The sequence below is a fragment of the Desmodus rotundus genome, chromosome 1, assembly GCF_022682495.2.
Source record: "Desmodus rotundus isolate HL8 chromosome 1, HLdesRot8A.1, whole genome shotgun sequence".
Lineage (NCBI taxonomy): Eukaryota > Metazoa > Chordata > Mammalia > Chiroptera > Phyllostomidae > Desmodus > Desmodus rotundus.
This window is the reverse complement of record NC_071387.1, coordinates 21197332-21221149: the sequence shown is the minus strand read 5'-3', so window position 1 is coordinate 21221149 and position 23818 is coordinate 21197332. Positions and strand designations below refer to the sequence as shown.

The following is a 23818-nucleotide window of genomic DNA, read 5'->3' as shown; positions in this document are numbered from 1 at the left end:
TTATGTGAAATAAAGAAAAATCTACAGGGAACCAATAGTGACAGGAAGGAAACCAGGACTCAAATCAAGGGTTTGGAGCAGAAGGGAGAAAGAAACATTAAACCAGAACAGAATGAAGAAACAAGAATTCAAAAAAATGAGGAGAGGCTTAGGAACCTCCAGGACATTAAACGTTCCAACATCCAAATCACAAGGGTGCCAGAAGGAGAAGAGGAAGAACAAAAAATTGAAAACTTATTTGAAAAAACAATGAAGGAGAACTTCCCCGATCTGGCAAAGGAAATAGACTTCCAGGAAGTCCAGGAAGCTCAGAGTCCCAAAGAAGTTGGACTCAAGGAGGAACACACCAAGGCACATTGTTACAGAACAGACCCTGGGTGGGTGAGTGATGATATACTATTACCCAATGGGCACCCCCTTTGTGCTCTGGGGGCCCCCCCATATTAGGTTCGCCTTGCCCACCACCAGGGAAAGACGTCTCTCAATGCCAGAGATTGGTGAAAAGGGAAGGAATTATTTATTCAAAAGTTATACAAACTTAAGAGTAATGACTTAATGTCTTCATTGAAATCTCAAAGTCCCTTAGAATACCCACAAATGCACACAGTCCTTCCTTCCCCCTCTGCCTGGTCTGGGGTACCGTATCTCAGGAAAAGAAGTAGAAGTCCATGGCTCAGGCAGCCCCTCGGTTCCTGGCACCATCAGCTGTGTCACCACCATGATCTCCAGTTAATCCAAGCCCATGTGGCACCTTCTCGTGGCCCACTGACAAGAGTCCTTTCACCCCTTTTCTTCCCAGCAAGGTCTCTCTTGCTTCCTAAGCCACTAGGCAATAAGGAGCACCTCAAAGCCACGTGGTTCCAACCACCCAGCATGGTTGCCACACCTGGGTTATAATCCCAGCACCAATCTTCCTCTGCAGCCCCATTTCCGACTCCTCCCACAATCAGTTACACCTGCCACCATTCCCCTATTTTTCCAGCCTCTTGGCTGCCATAGTAAGCCTGGTGGGCGTGGCCCCATGGCGTGGAGCCAATCATCTCCAAGCTCTCACACAGGCACTGTAACCAGGGGGAGTTGCCTACCAGCTACATCCTGGGTAGAAGTCACTCCCAACCCCCCTGGCTCAAAGCATTGCCACAGCTATTTAAATATTCATGAAACCAGTTAAAACTTATATATGACCATGCCTGAGGTTATTTGCAAAACTTGCTATGCAAAACAACTCTCAATGGCCCTGCTCCAGGTGTCCCATGCCCCAGTTTAGACCTGCGGGGGTGAGGACATCCCATTTTTTTAAAAAATATTTCCTGGACACCCTGAGTTCTGAACCCCATTACAAATCCCTATTCAGGGTCCCCCTAGCTGCACCCTGTTACATCATAATTACATGAGCCAAGATTAAAGATAAGGAGAGAATCTTAAAAGCAGCAAGAGAAAGGAGGGAGTTACCTACAAAGGAGCTCCCAATAGACTATCAGCTGATTTCTCAAAAGAAACTTTGCAGACAAGAAGGGGCTCAAAAGAATTCATGAAAGGCAAGTACCCACATCTAAGATTACTCTGTCCAGCAAAGCTATCTTTTATAATAGAAGGGCAGATAAAGTGCTTCCCAGATAAGGTCAAGTTGAAGGAGTTCATCATCATCCAGCCCTTATTATATGAAAGGTTAAAGGGACCTACCTAAGAAAAAGTAGATAAAAAATATGAACGGTAAAATGACAACAAACTCATAGCTTTTAACAAGAGAACTTAAAAAAAAAAACAACTAAGCAAACAACTAGAACAGGAACAGAATCACAAAAATGGAGATCACATGGAGGGTAATCAGTGGGGGAGGGGGAGAGAGGGAGAACAGACAATAAGTAGCATAAATGGTAGGTAGAAAATAGATGGGGAGGTTAAGAATAGTATAGGAAATGTAGAAGCCAAAGAACTTGTATGTACAACCCATGGACATGAACTAAAGGCAGGGAATACGGGTGAGAAGGAGTGTGAAGGGTGGAGGAGAAAAAGGGGGGGAAATGGGACAACTGTAATAGCATAATCAATAAAAATATATTTAAAAAAAGAATATTTTGGTTTCGGGGAATAAAAATCATACTTGATTTTTATAAAGGTGCATTTCATAAAGATGATTAATCAAGCTGAGTGTGTCCCCTTCCTCCCAGTGACCAATCCAGTTCAAGTTTCCTAAATATTGACTAGCTAATGGTAGTCGTGTGGTTCTTTGGGATCTTGTGACTATTGGGATGACTGACCCAGATAACAGGAATCAGACAAGCTCATACAAGTATAGCCATTTGGCAACGGACATGTCCTGGTAGATTTCAAGGCAATGGGATTCAAGCACTAACGAATCCAAAGCAGTTAACCACACTACATCACCAGGGCAGGACCTACAAAGCAGATCCTTCCATCAAAACCCCGCCCCACAAAAACAAACAAAAAAAGCTTTAAACCCTGAAATTAAAAAGACTAAAGATGTTTATTTGTTTTACAATGGACATTCCAAAGGCACATATATAAAATGTATGATTATTCAAAATTTATTTTAAACAGCTTCTTAGTTCCATCATTCTCTGTCTTCATCTTCCATTCCATCAGCCCCTACTGAGGACAGTTCAAAAACTTTTTTTTTAAGCCCGTAAGATAGGTTTAGCATTCCAGCTAATATTCAGGGCAGACAGGCCACCTCTGCTAGAAGGAGAATAAAAGCCACCTCCCAGTGAGTTCCTCCAGGATTCCGTGGAGTGAGCTCCATGCCCCTGCTGTGGGGGAGGGGGAGGGACATGCCTCACAACAGAGAGCCTGTGCTGTGTGAGATGCTTGCTGGAGAACCACTGTGTGCGACTAGCATGGATGATCTGTGACGGCGGGCGGCCGGGGGGCCTGGTCACGCCTGGTGGACAGACGGCTTGAAGAAGGGTCTACAGTTTTAAGGAAAACTGCCTTCAACCAGACCACTGTATTTTCTGCTGACAATTGGTGTTCTGGATGATAAGCTTAAATAAAAACCAGAAAATGGGAAGGTAAAATATGCCAAAGGGGAGCAAACATTCAAAATAGCTTCTTTGGATTAAATTGTCATTCAGACAGTTGGGGTATTTGGCTTGACTCTTAAAGAACAATAATGGTGGCGATGTCTTGTTTTAAAATCACACTGCAATTAGAATTCTAGCAACTACCAAAGCATTTATTAGTTGTCAAAAAGCCACAATCAATTTCATGATCAGAAAATAAAGCAGGAATTCAGTGTCATCATCTTTATAAAATTATTGAATTTCCGAAAATATAAATCGTTTGCTTTTAAAAATGCCAGCTTTGCCATATGGTGTTCCCGAGATCTGACCTCAAAAAGTTCTCAAGCTTTGCCATCCACGGAGTCTTTACTTGTAACTGAGACCCATCTGTTGTTTTCCATCTGAAGCTGCAAAAGAGTTAAGACAATTTCAGCTTTACTCTCAAAATAAAAACAGCAAAATTAAAAAAGAACTGTATTATCTAAAGGACCTTGGGACCATAAGCCACTGAGGAGACAAAGCTTATCTTCCTGGCAGGGACTACGCCTCTGCCCCCTTTTACTTCACCCTGCTTGGCCCCAGGCAGATGACCGGTTAGCCAATCACGGGTAAGATTCCTCAGGGGAGGGATGACCTCAGACAGGCAGGGTCAGGAAGGGGCCCTCAGGGAAGGACTTGAGGGGGCTACAGAAAAAGAGGGTGATGGACTCTCACCCCTCAGCTTTGACATAGCCTGAGTCCTCATTCTGTCTGCAAGAAGTCTCCTAATCTCTGGGCTGCCTCACTTCCCCTGCCTGACTTAAGCCTGAGACAATGCAGGAGAGCTGTACAGCCTTGGGCAGGAACAGGCAGTTCCCTGGGGCAATCAGGCCTAAGAAAGAATACATAAAATCTTGTGAAACCTGCTTGCTAAGAATGTCCTCAACTTTCTGATAAGGGTCCAAGCCTGAAATGAGTGTGTTTCCCAAAGTCTTATAGCCCTTTAGCTAACTGACCCTGACTCAGAATAAGCCCTCAGAGTTCTTTTAATATTATCTATTGTTTGATCCTTAATGCCTGATAATGACTGATGAGCTTTACCTGTATTCCTGTGCAAACTGAACCCAATAAAAGCCCATTGAAGAAAAGGCTCCTGGCCCTTCTCCTTTGAGAGATAGGCCACCTTTCCTCTCTAAGCAGATCACAGTAAGTCTTGGTAGACTTATTCTCATCTGTGATGGCCGGTAGGGGGGGCTCTGCTGGACAAAGCTCTCCCACACTCACCTTCTTCCGCAGTTTAAAGCAAAGTGACAGAAGCTGGACCAGAATAGCCATCATGGATCTCGTCTTTGTAATGCATTTATCAGTCTGCAGTAACAAAAGCAAGCAAATCAAATGCCTTTACAGAGGGGTACTTCAAAAGGTACTTAGTGTTTAATTTTAAAATGATACAATTTCTCCATTATTGAACGCCAAAGGATCTCAAGAGGCATATGGATTAGTCCACATGGGCTGACTCATTGCCAGGAAGCCCCACAACACAGGTGCAGGGAGGAACAGATGCCTAGTTCAGGCTTAGTTCATGGGTCCCCAACAAGAATGGATAGAAAATCACCCCATTCTAACTCAGGCTGTTTTGGGGCTTCTCAGAGCACTCCAAATAAGGGTAGTGTCCCACAAACTTTGCCATTGTCTCCCCATGGGTGGAGCCCACGCTCGGAGTCATGTGTGCCATAGTTGGACATGTGACGGCATTGGGATTTAAGGGAAGCTGCTTAATGCTATGGAATCAATCATGTCAAAAAGCCCATTTATTTCGTGAACCTACTGCTCCCTGGGGTCATTTATGACTGCAGATAGTAAGTGACATTCATAACTGCAGTGATGGCATGAAAAACAGATAAATTGCTCTTCGTGGTTATTAACCCTTTATTTGAAGAAAAAGGGGCTGGAAGCTAACCTGATAAAGAATTGTCAAAGTCTCTCAAGTGCCTGCCTGAATTAACCCGCCCCCACTTTTACCTTTAGAAACACTTGACTCTGCAAAGATGTCTTAGTTATTGTCTGGAGCTGGTGGCATAGAGGAATTAGCTTGTTTATTTCCAGGAGAAGCATAAGCTTGTCATCGTCTTTCAGCTGAAATGTAATTTAGGAAGTTATAACAACTCCAACAAAACACTCTTTTAAACATTAAACACCTTTTTATATTAACGATATACACCCAAAGTGGATATCCGTGACATCTCCTCCAACCCAGGCAGGTAGACCTGCGTTACCTGTTTTGAGAAAGCTTGAACACTCGCAGCCACCTTCAAGCCCTCTTCGGCGAAAACCTGGTGAAAGGAAAAACATCACTACTTTAGATGGATGTCTTCTGGATAGGTGGTGGGAAACATACCCATGGGAAACGGAAGGTAAAAGGTCTGTCATGGAAACACCTTAATTTTCTGTTGTACCCAGGAAAACACAAGATTTTAACCACATTCAGAAGGAGGTTTCCAGGACCTGCTGCAGAATCAGTCCCTGAAGAGGCTCCTCTAATACCTGGACATCTCCAATTATTAGAGGATCCCACAGACCTATGACACTTGGCCATACAAATTATGTCTGGGCTCCACAGGGATCTGAAGCGCATCTTGTAGTAGCTCCAATTACAAAAGGATGATGAATCTTAGACTGTGAGCTCAAGAGGGTTAGAACTTTCCTACTCCCAGCTGAGCAAGATAAAATTTGTCACCCACACACATTCCTTAACCAGCCACTTGAGTGGAGCAATTCAGATTGGTTTTTGACACTTCTCCTTGCATTTGACAATTTAGGAGGGAGAATGGGACAACGGGAAACAACAGTGGCAAAGGAATTAGACTGAAGAGGATTCAGGACCGGTGAAAGAGACCAGGGTTTGTAAAAGGATGAGGACCCAGCTTTAGGTGGCAGCAGTGAGAATGAAGTGAACAGGGCAAATCTGAGAATAGTATGTGAAGAACAGTAACAGGTTTTGGTAGTAAGTTAGATGAAGAATAGAAAGAAGGAGGTGATAATTTTAGAGTTAACTTTAAACCTCTATCAAACAGCCTAACACCTTGCTGTCATTGGATAAGCTGATTTCAAGGTCAAATCATTCTTTGCATCCTTCCCTATCCTTTACAAAGAAAACCAATGAGTTTTACACCTAGCTTCCTACCAAACTGAGTGACTCACTTACCCACATACTTATATTCTACTCCAGCAAATCAATGCTTGATTTCCACCCTCTAGATCTAGTGTTGCCCCTCAGCGTCCCCCATCTCAGAAAATGGCACTACCGTTTACCCTTTTGGTCAAGTCAAAAACCTTTTTTAAAAAAAATTTTTTTAGAGAATTTTTTAAAAAGATTTTATTTATTTACTCTTTTTTTAGAGGGGGGCAGAGAAAGAGAGGCAGAGAAACATTGATGTATGAAAGACACATTGATCAGTTGCCTCTTGCACACCCCCAACTAGGTACCCGGCCAGCAACCCAGGCATGTGCCCTGACTGGGAATCAAACCAGCGACCTTTCAGTTTGCAGGCCGGCGCTCAATCCACTGAGCCACACCAATCAGAGAAAAACCTTTTAAAACATAAGTCAGATCACATTACTGCTCCTCAAAACCTTCAATGGGTTTTCCATCATATATGAGAGGGGAAAAAGTGTTTTCCATGGCTACAGAGACGTCCTATCTTATCATTTTCCTTCCGGCTCACTGCATTGCATCCACACTTGCCTTCTCATTACCCTTCATGTACCAGGAGCTAGCCTCACACCTCAGGGCCTTTATATTTGTTCTGTGTGTCTGAAATAGTCAACCCCAAGATATCCATCCAGCTCTCTCTCACTTAATTAATATCTCTATGCAAATGTTACCTCCTTAGAGAGCTGTTTTCTGACCGCCCCTCTATTCCCTCTCTCTTCTTATCCTACATGATTTTATCTCTAGGTACTTGCATATGGGCACAAAGTACTTTTCATTGTCTATTTCTCCCATTAGGATGTAAGTTCCATGGGGCAGGAGCTTTGTTTGGTTCACTTTTTCTCCAGAGTCCTTATGCCCAGGGCTGACACACAGTACAATAAATATTTGATGAACAGTTTGTGTTCATTAGAGTCTGTAGACAATTCACCAGATGTCAGTTGAATGAACAAGCTCACACGGAAAGAAGGTGAGCGGCGAACGTTCTGCAGAGAATACCCCCGACAGTGCTGTGTGACTTGGAATGATATGAGTCTCATTGAATGCAATGAACCCAGAATTTCTTCCAACTGTTTTAAGAGAAAAACTCAAAAGAATTTTTTTCTCTAATTCTTCTGACTTAGCTGACAAATATCCTCTCTAGCTGAAATCCCTTTCCTAAAGAGGCTCAGGTAGAAGCACAGAATGCCAAAGAAAAGGTGATGAAGTGACAGAAACTTTAAGTTTCAGATGCAAGAAAGCTCTTGGTTCCGGAGGGGCAAATAGACTAATGTGAGAGTCGGGAAAAATAGGAAGGAACCCTGCAGTCCGCTTGTCAGTCTAAAGCCTCTGACTGAGGGGAAAACTAGAATTAGTGGGGTTTCATTAGACACACAGGGCATGTGGGCAGGTGGTAGCATATCTGCCTCTCCCTGAAAGCCCAAGTCATCAGGAACATGGAAGAAGTAAGGAAGCTGACATGTACTGAGTACCCTCTAACAGTGTCCGGCCTGACAGATGCTCTCTGATGTGCTATCTCATTTAATCTCTATCATTCCCCCAATTCAATAACGAAGAAGCCAAAAAGCCTTTCCAGCATTCAGGGAAGCATGAGACACACATCTGCGGACAGGATGTTGGGTACCTGGAAAACCTAACACTTATTATCTCATCTGTTGACTCTCAAAGCCCATTCTACTTTATTCCTGTGATACTTAAAGTGTTTTTTTCCAGTGAGACAGCCAAAAAAGCTCCACAAACTGCTACTGCAATTCCTCTACTTCTCTACCACTCTCTATAGTACACACGCATGTGCACAGGTAATCACACTCACCTGATATAGTAAATCGTTTAGAAATTAGTTATTACCCACTTTTAGCCCGGAATTGAAATAGTAGCATAACATAGAAATAAAACATACCTCTAGTTGATGAATTAAATCCTGGGAAGTTTTCAGTGGCCCTTCTCCCCTGGAATAAATGAATTATTAAGGAAGCAAGAAAAAATTATTGCCTGGGAATTGGTTTTGTAATATTAGAATTTTGGAGCATTTTGTATATTAAGGAATCACAAATTTTTAAGAATATTGAATAGATTAATAACATTGTGACTTTATTCTTAAAGCAAATTTAATATTTATTATTTTCTAGGCACTTTTTAAAATTTTAAGAACACATTTACATCCTAACTTTACAATGTAAAGAAATCTAAAACTGACAACTTATATTTATGTTTTTCCTTTTCAACCTTTTTCCTTTTGCTCCATAAATTAAATATTTAAGATCTGATAATACATCTTAACCAAAAGGCCCTGTCACACAGTGAAAAGAGGATCAGACTGGAAGTCAGGACATTCTCACTTCTGATTCCGATCTCGACTCCAGCAATTCAGGAATTCAGTTGTCTTGGATGAAGCATGTCATTTAAACTGCAATTCTGAGTGTGTAAAATAATCCTAATAATATTTGAGTTCCTCTCCCATCAGAAGGTTGGGGAATGTCCGACTGAAAACCACCAAGAATGAAAACCTCTACAAATGAAGAGGGAATTATCAGAAAGAGCAACTGAATGCGTGAGTCAGGGCAAGGCGGGAATCGGGAGAACTGAAACCCAGGAGCGACCAGGTCTGCCTCCTAACAGCTACGAGACACGGGCAGATCAGGTAACTGTAAAGTTAGGGAAGATCTGTGCTGCGTAGTCAACGGTGACTCGGGAGACCTGGCACTCTACTGAGGAGGCCGGCCTAACGGCTGCATTCTCTGGTCTGTGTCTAATCAATCACATGCACAAAGATTCAGAAGGCAGTGTCCTAAACTTTCTCATGCTGGCTGGGAGAGACAGGGAAATATAAGATGGAAAAAAGCAGAATGCAAAATTATTTCAAAAGTATGAAAAGAATAGATACAAACCTAGAAGAGGAGCTTTTCTAAATCTAAACCTCAGTTAAACGTCTTCTTGTTGCGTTCACTTAACTGACGTAAGAACTACGTACATAGGCTTTTTACCATGTAAGTGAAACAGACTTCAAGCTCTCGGTGACTTAACATGGCACTTTTCTCTACACGAGATATTGCATTGATTTTAAAAGACGAAACACAACTACACTTACCTAGTAAATAAATACAGAGAATAGGCCATGCTGGACATGTTCCGTCCGTGTCGGACGATCTCGTTCTCCTGATTCTCCCACTTCTCGATCTCGCAGTTGGCGTCAGAGGTGAGCAAACCCAGCTTCAGACCAAGCTTTGCGATCTTGGCCTTCTCCTATAAAAAATGCAGAACACATTTTAATCACAACGATTCTGTCATTTCCGATGTAAGAAAGAGATTAGAAGACGAATACAGAGAAAAAGGTCTCACCTCAGAGTCCAACTTGTCTGGCTTTAATGACTTCAGGTTTGCGTTATTCTTCTGTGACAATAAAAAGATGAAGATATCTTAAAAAGCAGTACAGTTCATCGTGAGGAAATACAGTAGTAACAGAGAGCGTAACAAAACACCTGTAATAAAATTTTAACCTAAACATTTTCAGTACGTACTTAAAGTACATCGAGTTGTTCAAGTTAAAACAAGAGCCAATGGCAAGCACTCCACTAGCACGTGAGTTCAGCCTGGAACGGCGAGTTGGTTAGAAATCTGGGGTGAGGGCAAGCAGGGCAGAGTCCCGGGAGGACTTCAAGACATTGGCATTTTTCCAGAGTCCAGTTATTGTACACTCAAACCTTCCTGGCCCCTCTGTGGAATTATTCTATGAAATGATATAATAAAATTAGCCGCTATCTGTAGAGGTCCATGTGTTCCTAAAGTTATGACTGGAATTCAACTCCTTTACCCAATCTGCCTTTCGAGGGCTACATCTCAGCACCCTTGTGGCACTGACATGCTGATTCCCAATCCTCTGCCCAGGCTGTGTCGGAGAGTATACGAGTAGTTAGAATTTAGGGTTTACTATTTGAACCAACATGTCTGATAGGCCTCTGGTTTTAAAACAGCACATTTGCTCCTATGTAAGCTGTTGGGAACTCAGATCATATTTCCCCTGGGAAGGGAGAAAACGCTTTCTCCCAGCAGGCTGGCCCACTGATGCCTGTTTGCGAGAAGGGCAGAAAGCACTCCAATAGCAATGGTCCTTTGAAAAACAGAGATTCGGAGGCTGTCTGAGATGGCAGCAGCTTGGGCATTCTCCTCACTATGGGATCGGCTGGGAACTCCCATGCTGGGGCAGGAGTTCCAGAACAGCGGCGGCTCGTGCAGATGAAGGGCCAGAAGGTACAGGGGCCTTTCTTTTTTAAAAAAGGAAACGTTTATTTAAACACACACACAGAGTACATATTCACACATGTATACAAAGTATAAATTACAATAAAACAAAACACTCAAGTGCCCACTTAGCTCAAGAAAAAGATCTCTACCTCCACCTCTGAAGAATACATGTACCTCTCTGTTTTTTGGGGCCCTCAGGACTTGTCACTTCTACCAGCTATTGTGTTACCAGTTTTACTACAGAACTGAACATCCTCAATTTTCCCTTCTTTCTACCCCATAGTTTATATTTGTTCCTTTGACATAGTTCTTTTGAAAGTTTCTTATGCCCTTTACTACAGAAGGAATGGGAGAAATTACAGGACAAAAGATGAGCAAGGGGAACTATAAGGTCACACACACACAAGCTGCCTCCTGTGTTCCGTAGAACAGAAAAGGAGATGATCCCTGATCTCTGGCCCCTCCGTGTGAAGTCACATCACCTTTATCTTCGTCCTCAGTCTAGACTACGAAGCAGTTAATAAAGCATTTAAGAAAGTTAAGAATACCCTACAGGTTTTTAGGCTTTATTTTTTTTAGAATTTTATGTCCCATGTTATTTTATTTTTTAAAATTGAATTACACATTCATTATTTTTAGTTTTACTTTTACAAATTATTATGAAGTATTTTATGAAGACAGGAAGAGAATTGCCTAAAAAGGTACAGAAAGCAACTTAATAATGCAACCAAGCTTGCCATCTAGTGGACACTGCTGTGGAATGCAGTCAGATACATCAGTTCAGTTGTATAAAGCTCCATATAGGCGTCTCAAGTCTCTCAGTATAAATCATGTGGCATATTTTCATCAAGGCAGAAAACATTAAGAAAATCCCTAGCTTGTAGAAAATGATTCCAACATGACCTTGTGAATTAGATACAAGATGCAAATGAAAAGACCTGTGACTTCAGATTACGGCTTCTCGTTAATCATACAATCTGTTACCTAGTCCCTCAACCCCCCAAACCCAACAAAAACAATCACAGTGTGAACTACAACTAGATTGTTATCCAGAATGACTGCTATGACAGCTGTCAGAGCGGAGGGGGAGGGGCAGGCCGGATGAAAGAGGGTGAAGGGATGAGCCAAAGAACATGTATGCATAACACATAGACACAGACAAGTGTGATGGCCAGAAGGAAATGGGCAGGGGCCGGGTGGAGGTGGGCATAGGCGGGGGGAAATGGGGACATCTGTACTAGTGTCAACAATAAAAATAAAGTAAAAAAAATAAATAAAAGAACAATGGGCAAAAAAAGAATAACAGCTACGGGGGAGAGGTGAAGGGGCGGAGGGATCAAACGAAAGGAAAACGGACCCTGGACGTGGACAACAGAGCTGCGATTGCAGGGCGTGGGGGCAGAGGGACACAAGGGGGTTAAGTGGTAATGGAAAAAACACAATAAAACAGAGTAACTATGCACAATGGACATTTAACACCCTATTTTCTCTAATGTCAAATATTGGGGGTGGGCAGCGATAGGCAGCAGGAGCATAATTTGAATTCTGAATAGAAACATTCTGAAACACAAAACTGCCCTACTCACCGTTAGCTTTGGAAGTGACAGGTAGCCATACTTCTCTCCTGCAAATAATATACACACCTTAAAACAAACTTTCCATGATTCACATTTAATTTTAAAATACTCTTCAATAAACAGGAATGTCAGTGTATGAGTTTTTATAATTCTTTCTATTAATTACATACGATTCAGAAATACAGTTGCAATTTGATTGGTGAACACAAGACTGTCAGCAATTGTATCTCTAAGGTTCCTATGTTGGCCAATCTCTACCGCCTCCCACCAAGTGGCAGAAGGGCAGAACAGCGCACTGACATGTACTTACCTGTACAACCACTGCCATTCCCAGTGAATGCTCTCACGGCAGCCTGACTCTAAAGAAACCCGATTCTTCTTCTATCAGTCCCAGTTACCTGGTGCTTGCTTCCTCTTCTGCAAGTACCAGACCAGACCATTTACAGGTACCCCACGTGTTCTCCCAGTCAGGGAAGAGCACAACTCGAGTGTGCAGATAGGAAGATGCAACAGAGCAAATAACAGACTCTTGGCTGGGAATTAACATGTGGCGGGAAGCACGACGGCTAAGGAAAGGAGGAGGTATGTAACGCCCACGGCATCCCTGCCCTTTCATGTTTCCGGCCTCTGGGTCATGTAAAAAGTCAGGTTACAACGAATGATAGATTTTTTTTAAGCTAGCTTGTTATACTGGGGTGAAAATTCAAGAAAAGATTTGAACAGTAATTCCCTATTGATTTCAAGGAAAGCGTGTTCAGCTATAATATATTAGGTGGAAACACATATAAGTACTGAGCCACTCTGAAATATAAAAACAGCAATTGCATATAGTTTTACCTAATTAAAACCAATATGTAAAAACACTAAACCATGCCCTTCCTTACAGAATGACTATTACATGAACAAGACAAACCTGTTCATAACATATTTGAAATTTCCTCTAGAGCTGTGCTGTGGAATATGAAACCCACTAGCCACACGTGACTATTGACCCGCCGAAACATGGCCCGTCTGAATTGAGATGTAAGTGCGAGATACATACTGGGTTTTGAAGACTTAATATAAAGGGACAATAGAAAAGATCTCAATCATTTTTAAATATTGATTGTAAACTGAATGTTTTGGATATGCCTGGTTAAATTAAAATATTATTAAAATGAATGTCACCTGTTTCTTTTTAAAGTTTTTCTTGTGCCTCCTAGAAACTTTCAATTACGTATGTGGCCTGCAATGTAGCTGATCTAGAAGATGAACTGCTATTAACGGTCACCTTCATGGCACTGGGGAATAGCTCTATGAGTCAAATCATTTATTTGTAATGTCAGAATTGTAAGGGAATTTTAGTAAGGGTTTTTAGTGAGGGTTTTCTGGTCTCAGGCTTGTGAGAGAAAAACGCGGCTTTAAAGAGGAAGTAGTAATTTCCATGCCTTGTCTCCTAAGCCCGACGTAAAAAGTGCCTGATTTAGCTGTGAGAAGATCAGCAGAAAACTGTCTTCAGGTCACTCAGAACCTCAAAATTCACCGTCTGTCTTAATGCAAAGTGTGAATTCTCTCTGTAGTCACCCTTAAAAAGTGGTCCTAACAGGCTAGAGAAGAGGGCATCGTCATTACTTGAGTATGATTAGCTTAGGTGAGCCATGCTGTGTCATCTACCTTTGTGACCTCCCATAGTGCCCCTGACCCCGAAATGTTCGCATTTCCTCTCCAAAAGGGGAAAACAAGTCAGCTATTTCAGTATTTCTTATTTCCCCAAGGTACAACAGAGTCGAAGAAACCAGAAGGTAGGGACGCGCGAAGTACGGAGAGAGCGAGCCTTTGTGCAATCTGGCCTGCCACGTCACCGCTTCCCCGCGCCGGGCAGCTCCAATCTCCGGCGCCCCCACAGCTGCTTGGTGTGCTCCCTACTCCCAGCCCTGAGCTAGACTCGGAGCGCTTCGCAAATCTGAGATCATGGCAAAACTGGTCATTCTCCAGACAGTTTTCTCCAAATGCTCTGTAGGTGAAGTTGTCCCTCTTTTCCCCAATTCTAATATAACCAAGTTGATAAAATACCAAAACGATGAGTCTGAATCATTTTATAATTTTATAGTTGTTTTTTCCACACAAGCTAATTATTGCCACTGATTCGAAGCCAAGAAAGAATATATTGGCTCAATTATATTTAGCTATTATATCAAATTAAAGAGGTAGTATAAACAATTTCTGTCTCTGATGCAAACACGTTATAAACATTAGAAGCAATTGGAAAAACAAATATTGGGGGGAAATATGCTTGGTACAGGTATTAGATTTACAGGATTATTTTCAAAGCACTAAATCCTTTGTTTAATACTCCCTAAATCAAAACCCCAAGTGGGCTATCTTCTGAGTTTATATCTCAAGATCAATTAAGTTCACAATTAAGTTCCAAAGCCCCTCCCACCCTGTGAAAGTGCCAAAATTATTTTTTATGAAAACCTTATTGAGAAGTACTGTTTCATTTGTAATACTAGAGCTTTTCACATTTCTACAAATAAAACAAATTCCTCAAGGACACATAAACCTCATTATTTCACTGAAAATGTGCTACATTATTCCCTGTTAGAAGTTCAATTAGCTTTTGGGGGTTCCGGAGGAGCTCTATATGGCATGATCAGTCAGAAAAAAATCCATGCTCCCAGACCCACTTAAAATGAATCTCTAACCACTGAAGGACAGGCAGGTTACTGGTAAACCTCAGGAGTAGTGCCGACGGAGTCTGGTGACGTAGTCTAATCCAAACCCAGCTGCCAGCCTCAAACCCTTACTTCTACATTCAATTACTCACCAAGTCCTACCAATATTATTTGTACAATTCTTCTCCTATCAGTGCCCTTATTCTCTTTTCTACTATCATCGCCCATATCTCTTGTATGGATTACTCCCTTGTTCCAGATGTGCATGTCCCCCAAATAAGCTTGTATTTACCCACAAGCACGTTCCTCTTCCCGTGCTCCCCATGCATGCAACCTGCCAGGTGAAACGGGACTGCCACACACACCCTTACACACCGAGCTCAGCCATGTGAACTCTAAGGTGGGTCCAACAGAACGAAGGAAATTCAGCTTCCGTAACGGAGTGACCGAGTCTGCAAACTACGAGAGAAGGCTTGCTTCTGACAGTCATTTGTCCAAAATAATCGCAAGGTCTAAGTGCTGATACCTACTCATCACTAAGGGAAAGTGAAGTCTTTTTTACCTCGTACCTTCTAACACAAAGACCATGGCCTCCTTGGAGGTTCGGGCGAAAAGACAAAAAGGCCGTAAGACAAATACTGATTTTTGAGCTCTTAAAACAATCCCAGGAAGCCCTGTTGTAAAATCTGAGTGTCCAATAAAGAAGCCCACTCTCAGACTGGCTTCAAGTATGAGAACCCTAAAGGCTCTTTCTCGTTGTTTAGTGTGCTGTTTGCCACTTAATTGTTTTGGTTAAATGATACTTAAAAACTTGTTTGAGAATTTTCTCAGTTATGAGAGTCAAGGTATGCAGAGCAGAACTAAGGTGGCTGGAATACAGCAAAAGCTTTTCAATAATAGTTATCACATGAGTTAAAACCGTAGCAGAGAGGAGTCAGGATGGGAAGAATACGCTCTGTCCTTTGTATGGCAAGCGGGGGGGTGGGGGGGGGAGGGAAGGTCACAGGCAGGTTGGTCATAACCATACAGGACAGGAAGAGTGACACTGTGACATGACACTGGACTCAATAATGGCTAACTCAGCCCTGGCTGGTGCGGCTCAGTGGATTGACTGCCAGCCTGTGAACGAACAGGTTGCAGGTTCAATTCCCAGTCAGGGCACATGCCTGGGTTGTGGGCCAGGTTCCCCAGTTTAGGGCATACAAGAAACAACCAATTGATGTATCTCTTGTACATTGATCTTTCTCTCCTCTTTCTCCCTCCCTCCCCCTCTCTCTAAGAAGTAAATAAATACAATCTTTAAAAAAATAAATAAATAATGGCTAACTCTTAGTTGGACTTCATGGAAAAAGCTAATCTTGATAGCTTCAGGATAAATAGCAAGGATAAGGAAAGACAGTACAAGAAATCAGCCAACTCTATCTCAGTTAACCCCACAAAATGACGTCTGCTGATGTCTTTACCAGTCAAACAGTGGGCATCCCACTGATTGAATGCGACAGTTTTCCCCTCCTAAAGAAGAATTTCTGTTCATCCCTAAGGAGGTTAAGGTAATCCTTAGGATAGGTTGTGCGAATTTAAAGAAGAGGTCATTTATATGATATCCACCTTGAAAGGAAAAGAAACCACAGAGACCATGTAATCCAAAAATAAGTCTACGACTTTTCCTGTACCAAACTCTGGTCTGTCTGCATGGACGCTAGTGCTAGGAAACGCTGGGGGCGGGCGCGGCTCTTCCTTTCCCAAACAAGCCCTCTAGCTAAGGGGTCATCCTTCTGTAAACACGGTCAGTTACATCACTGCACCTTTTAACATATGAAACTTCCCTCACGTAAAAGTCCATGTAACTATAAATACTTTATCAGAGCATCAAATGATACACCATTCAGACTATCACAGAAATCTTTAAATGTAGAAGCACGGTAACACTGATTATACTTTACCAGTTAGGTTATATCTACAAAGTCTACATTCCCTGATTTTAAAGCAAGTCAGTAACTTCTAAATGAATATTAAAAAAAATAGGAAATGTTTAAATGTTCATATTCAGTAAAAAAATATGTGATTTGATATTACTGTGACTTTAAAATGTCATTTTATTTTAAAAACTAAGCATGCTTGACACTAACAGAAGCCATTTGAAGGGAAAAATATATAAAAACAAACATAAACAGGACACATAGTACAATGGGAAATAAACAAAATTCTCAGTTGATATTAAAATAAAAAGTGAAAGTGATGCCTTCCTGTACACTGTATGGTGCTATTCTACATGTTGTAGAAATAATGAACTTACCCACCATAGGAAACATTCCAAGACAATGCAGTCATCAAGGAAAAAGATTCCGTCCAAGTGGAAGGAAAGCAATTCAAAAATCAAATAACTACATTCATTTCATCATAAAATTAGTAGAATTAAACCAGATAATTACTGTGTTGCAGAAGAAATTTGTACTAAAATTAAAAAACAATTTAGAAGAAATATAAGCTTACTTAATTTCAATAGGAAAACTAGAAAGAAATCTACTATGCGGTTGCACAACAACTTTACTTTTAGATGCAAATAAAGGACAAATGTTATTTTCATAATTTTGGGAGGAGATATTTACTATAAAAATAACTCAGTTGGGTTATGACAAAATAATTCAGTTTGCATCGAAAGTTTGAAATCAAAAATCTAATAGTTACATTAATAGTACATTTCAACATGTGGACATTTTCTCACCTCGTCTTCCTTCAAACACGTCATCGATTTCCCTTAGCAGTGTTGACATGTCACTAATTTGGGATTCCCAGGCTTCACAAAACACATCTAGGTTCTCTTTAGCGATTTTACTAGATGGATGCAATGTTAATGTTTCAGCAGCAGAAATTATCTAAAGAAACACAACATAAACAGGTGTGAATTTCAAAATCTTAGCTCTGGGAATCACACCAGAGACCAAACTCAAGTGTGTACTGTCCAAATCAACTCAATAAACCATGAAGTAATCTCCGCACAGAAGCCTCATGTTGGGCAACATGGAGATAGTCGGTAGAAAAAAACTTACTGCTCCTATAAGCTTAGCTACAGACAGACAGTGTGTGTTATCCTATACAAACCTTCACTCAAGGAGCAGTTATCTTTATTCAAGGAAAACTCTACTCTGACAGAGTTATTTGCATAGTATAAGTCAAAGTTCGCTCACACAGAGTGTACTGCATACTGTGGTAGGAGAGCCAGTAGTAGTAGTGATGGCAGTCGTGACGGCAGTAGGTAGGCAGTGGTGGAGGCAGGGGCAGGGAGGGTGGTGGCCATAGTAACAGCAGGAGGAGCAGCAGTAGCATCAGTGGCACTGGTAGTAGTGCTGGTGGCATACCAGTATTCGTATCAGCAGTAGTGGCAGTAGGAGGTGTAGCTAGATAGTGGTGGTGCTGGTGGTAGTAACATTGGTGTTAGTGGAGGTGGCAGTGGTAGTAGGTAGGCAGGAGTAGTGGTAAGGGTACTAGTGTAACACATGCACACACCTATGAGTACACTGTAGATACATTAACACCTAACACTGTACCTACTGTGTTAGGTGCTTGATATATATTAATATTAATTCTTCAAACACACAAAATACTACTCTTCCCAAATAAGCATTATTCCCATTTTATGGCTGGAGAAACTGAAGCTTGGAAATACCAAGTAACTAGTACAGCAGGTCCTCGAATTAGGTTGTTTCATTCAATGCTGTTGCATTATAACGCCAATGAGGAACTTAACTCACGCTTATATCAGTTAGCTTATGGTAATATTGGTTCTATTACATATAATTTTGTTTCGCTTAAAGGCGTAGAACCTATCGACAATGTGAAGGTTCACAATCAGTAAGTGAAGACTTACTGATACGGTTAGTCATCCACCTACTATGTGTCAGCCCCTGCACCCACTACCCCAGTGCTGGGGAAACAGCTGTGAGTGACACAGATCGATGTCCCTGTCGTCATGGGCTCACACCAGGATGTGGGGAGACAACTGAAACTACAGCGTCCGGCAGAAGTAAGGCCTGCGTGAGTGGTTGGCCGGGTAATAAAACGGTATCATAACTTACAGCTTTAATTTGAACATTTCACCTAACATGTCATGTGGTGTGCTTGAGTGTGATATTGTTATGCTACAGAATGACATGCTTATGATTTTGTAATAAAAGATTTTGTAATAAAAGAGGGGTGTTATTTGTGCCAGACCCTGTATATAAGTAAATTATAAGATATTTTAGAAGACAAGTGGAATGTATGAAAATAAAGGGTAAGGTAGATGGAGGGTGTTCGGCGGTCAGTGAAAAGATGGCATATAAGCGAAGAAATGAAGAAGGCAAGGGAGCCACAGGGTTTCAGGGAAAGTAGTTTGGGATGAGATGGGGCACTTCTGTTGTGTTCGAGAAACAGCCAGTAAGTAGGCCAGTGTGACTGGACTGACATAAAAAAGGAAGGTCGCCAGTGGCCATGTGACAGAAACATACACGGTAGGGCTGGCGTGGACCCTGAGCGGGAGAGGAAGTCACTGGAGAGCGCTCAGAGACTGACGTGACCACAGTCATGCTCCCTTTGAGAGAATTAGAACTAGACGCTCCTCCGGGGCGGGCACAGCCCCACAGGCACAGGCCCAAATTGCTGGTGGCAGCCGCATGAGTAGAGCACAGTTCCCCATCCTCAGGGAAGGTGGACACGTGGCTTGTCAGCAGGGCACGAGCTGGATTTCAGCACTGCTGCCCTCTCCACCGGGGGCCACTGCAGTGTGCCAACTGCTCGGCCGTGCCCTGGACGTGATCTAACACTTGAAGGGAGACATAAAAATGACATTGCTAAAGCGGAGGTATGCAGAAATAAATATAAATTATCCCAGAGGCATGCTCTCTTTCCTTAAATGATCCCTTTGTGAGACAGATGCCAAAGACCAGGGAAAAGCTGAGGCAATGGGAACAGAAAAAGCTTCCAAGTTACAGAAGTTTGACAACGGGCTCTATCACCATCCTGGGGGAGAAAATCTGGCTTTTCCTAATATCACTGCTATAGGAAAAACAGTAAATAGAGAACTGCAACCAAAGAGCAGAATGCATATGGCAGGAGGGTCAAACCCTTGAGCTCTACCGAAATACACTCTAGCCAAGGCAAGTGGGATGACTCCCAACTGGGCAGACAAATATGGAAGCCTTGGTTTTTTCCAATGAACAGAGATCCTCTGGTTATAAAGTGTTGAGCGGATGATCACTGGGGAGAGTCACTCGCATACAGTGGACCCTTGGACAACGCAGGGTTTAGGGGTGCTGACCCCTGCACAGTCAATAACCCACATGTGCGGATGGAGGTCCTGCGTCCATGGTGAGCCTGTGGCACTGCTCTCCCAGGGGAGCATATACTCGTCCCTCTGCTGGACAGCACACACCACCACTGCTCTCAACTGTAAATGCAGGGGCTTGACATCTATCTTCTGTATCGCATTTAAATTAGTCCTCTGGGGCCCCGGCCTGGTAGCTCAGTTGGTTAGCACATCATCCCAATAGGCCAATGTGGCGTATTCGATCCCCCGTCAGGGCACATACAGGAATCGACCAATGAATGCATAAATCAGTGGAACAGCTCATCGGTGCCTCTCTCTCTCCCCATCTCTCTCTCTCTCAAATCAATTTTTTTTTTAAAAAGTAAATCCTTTTGCCTGACCATAATGAATGAAACAAGAACACCTGGTAAATTCTATTTTAGGGCTGGAAAGGAAGTTCTGACCCTCACTTTTTCCCTTAGATTGATTTGACAAGGACAGTAATGGAATGTCAATTTTTAAAGGGCTTTGAAAATTACTATAGAAAATTTAGAAAAAAATAATTCAGAATTCTCTCAAACACACACAAGAACTTTTATTTCTGCATACTCCCACAGAGTCATTTTATTATATATGTACATTTTATATGACAGCAACTATAGTATATGTACATAATTATATTGTTTTTATCACCTGACATTTTAACAAAACACTTTTCAATATTGTTCATTCTAGTTATCTTTATTATTGTAAGTCACATTATGTACCTAACTTAAGATAGCTATTTTGCTTCCAATTGAATCTTATTATAAGTAAAGTTGTAACAAACATCGTTTTGTTTTTTTCTGTCGTTGTTTTTAATCTCCTTATGTCCTTAGGAATTACTAAGTCAAACATGTGAGCATTTTTAGGGCCTGTTACATAATGACAGCTTACTTTCCAAACGTGTTACAACAACCCACATTGTAAACAGCTTCATTAAAATAGACATAAACTAGGGCATTAATTTAATGGGCCAATCTCCCGCTTGGCAGATGACCAGCTAACCCAATGGAATGCCAGCTATGTTCCCACACACTACCAAGGAAAATTCCATGGTCTTCGTCTCTCTTGGTAGATTTGGCCTCTAGTTATGCAGAACCACTTATATCTTCCTTCCACGCGATTTGTTACGACACTCAGACACGACTTCATGTAAAGGCACAATCCGCTGTTGATCATACCTGATGGCCAGTCACCTGAAATGTCTCCTCTGCATGTCCACAGGTTATTTCAAGAGGTTCTGTCCCAGATACATGTCGCAACAGCCGACAGGTCTACAAGAAAACATTTCTACAGTTCAACCTCCACAGTCTCGTTCGTCACAAGACATAGTCTCATTTTATAATTCATAAGGACAGTAACACATTAAAACCTATAAAAATAGATTTTTGCATTACGGAGAAATTATAATACCATACTGGTTACCCACAGAATCTCTGGGAACAAATAAGGGTACAGCATAGTGTTTTTACTTCCTGTCTGACCAGGGGAGTCTCGGGAAGGATCTAGCAGAGCCCACACACTCTGTGTATGAAGATACTTTTCTCAGAGAAGGGACTGGCCCAAGGTCTCTTGGCTAAACTAGGTCAATTAGTAAAAGCTACACATTCTTTCTGTCAACAAAAAACCCACTTTCCCTCATGGTCAAATAGTTAACACACCTTTCACTGGAGTTAACACTGATCTAGGTGAGACCAATGTAATGAGCAGAGGGTCATTATCAGCGAAAATTATTTGAAAACCTGGAGGCTTAAAACAGAAAATTAGAAAAAAATATTTTCTCATCTTTAAAAAGATTTGCTTCAGAATTCCTATAACTAGCAAGTTTGCTTACAATAGTAATATTTGGTTTACAAACAAAATGGCATCAAAGCTATTTTTAAAAGGAGCTGTAACTAAGAATGCTCCTCGGCAGCTTTCACATACAATCAAATAAAGGAGAGGAAGCCAGTTCCTTCAACCACCAGTTTGTGAGATTTGGTGAGCAGGGTACCTTAGATCTCCCGAAAACAGCTAGATGTTTCATAGTCATGCACTTCTATGCATGTTGGCTAAGACATACCTTTTATATACAAGGTGTATATGGCTTAAGTATATTTTTTAGTAGCGTATCAGATATCTGACATTCTCAATAGCTACAAGGCTTAAAATATCAATAAATAATTTAAATTATAACAAAAGGGGCAGGCAAAGCACCAGTAACACACAACAGAGATTTGGGAAGAACAGGACAGGCTCGGAGAAGGCCTGTTGTACTGGCTGTCTTCTCTTTGACCCTCCACATGCACCCTCCTTCTTTCTCAAATATGCTTTCGTCCTGGGAGTCTGCCCTATGTGGTCTGCCGCTCTGTTTGGCCAATGGGAAGCCCCAGCAGTAGACTAGCAGGGATGAGAAGAGTAAGGGCCTTTACTCCCAGGTTCTTTCCCTGCAGGGTCACCTTGGACTATGTCTGTGTCCAGTCCTAAAATCGCCTCTCTGGGTGTTTCTCTGGAAAACTCTATGCCCTTCCAGTTCCCAGTAATCACTCACTCCCCTGCCCATTGGGCTTAGGGCTGGTACCAGCTGAGCTATCACTAACCCCAGTTACTGCACTCCCATGGTTTCCTCTACACCCTGTCTTTGCAATTGCAAATAGCTCCTGAATTAAACCCTCTTTAAATTATCCTAATTTGAGTATGCCATCATCTCTTTCCCGCTGAGACCCAACAGATTGAAACAGAAAGGAGATTCAAATAGATTCACATACGGTGTATCTCCATTGCACCACTCAGAGTCTAATCGTTCTGAGAGAATAAGGAAAAGATTAAGAAATTTGTGGGTTCGAGCAATTTTGGCTGTTTTATTTTAGAAGCCAGGCTGTTGTAAGAACAAAACAGATAAACATAATTCCTTTAAAAACCCAGAATTGAGAAAGTGCTCATGTAAGTTAACCAAAAACTGTGTTTGCATTGATATTCCCTGATGATAGCGCAGCTATCATCAATCCACAATTTCTTTAACAAGTGAACCGATGACTCACCTCGACAAGCTGTTCTTTCTGTTCTGAGAATTTACAGGCATATTCAGCCAAACCTTCTAAATTTCCTTCTACTCCAGTAAGTTTTAATGCTTTCAGAACCACGTGATCAGCATGGTATTTTAATAGATCGGCCGCCCGCTGAGCTGCTGCACTGTGAAGCTGCAGATGTGGGGGGTGGAGGGTGATGAAAGAAAGACAACAAACCATGAGATTCCGTGGCCAAGCCCCTCAGAATCACTTTAAAAACCAAACAGTAGCAACCTCAACACAGTCTCCCTCTGAACCTTTAAGGGGAAAGGATAAAGATCCTCAGGGTGATGGAAGCAGTTGTGAAGACCTGGGGAGCTTGCAAGGTGTCCCCAGGGCAGGGGTGATGTCAACATCTTTGAGGCCACTGTGGTGGCAGTAATGCTGTCTGTAGAAAATGACCTGGTCATCCAGGCAGAGCAGCCCAGTCCCTTGTTCATTCTACTATCAATCAGCTCTCTCCCACAAGCTTCTCTCTTACCTTAAAACATGCTTCTGCCACCCTTAAAGTTAGTGAGAAATAGCACAGTATTAACAGTATGGTATTCAAAGTACTAAGAAAGAAATCAAATAGTAGTTTGAGATCATGTGTAAGTTTCTTTTTATCAGACTCTGGAAAAATGTATCAGTGTGGGATTCAATCAATTTAGCTAGTCAACAGGATTTTATTAAGTACCTACACCAAGGCAGGCACTGGATTAGAGCCTGGACAGACGTGACAAGTAGGACCCCTTCCCTCCGCGGGGCTACAGTCTCTCT

General features: G+C 42.0%; 1 protein-coding gene across 1 annotated transcript in view; it reads right to left on the bottom strand.

Annotated features, from left to right (window-relative positions):
- Positions 1-2469: 2469 nt before the first annotated feature.
- Positions 2470-23818, bottom strand: part of CTNNAL1 (catenin alpha like 1) — a 51598-nt gene continuing 30249 nt past the window's right edge. Inside the window, exons 9-19 of the mRNA XM_053922004.1 lie at positions 23033-23191; positions 21194-21286; positions 17412-17562; positions 12042-12079; positions 9553-9603; positions 9302-9456; positions 8114-8162; positions 5279-5335; positions 5025-5138; positions 4287-4370; positions 2470-3430 (exon numbers count right to left, since the gene is read on the bottom strand). Coding sequence (XP_053777979.1) covers positions 3365-3430; positions 4287-4370; positions 5025-5138; positions 5279-5335; positions 8114-8162; positions 9302-9456; positions 9553-9603; positions 12042-12079; positions 17412-17562; positions 21194-21286; positions 23033-23191 — 1017 coding nt within the window. The 3' untranslated portion in view covers positions 2470-3364. The remainder of the gene's footprint in view (positions 3431-4286; positions 4371-5024; positions 5139-5278; positions 5336-8113; positions 8163-9301; positions 9457-9552; positions 9604-12041; positions 12080-17411; positions 17563-21193; positions 21287-23032; positions 23192-23818) is intronic.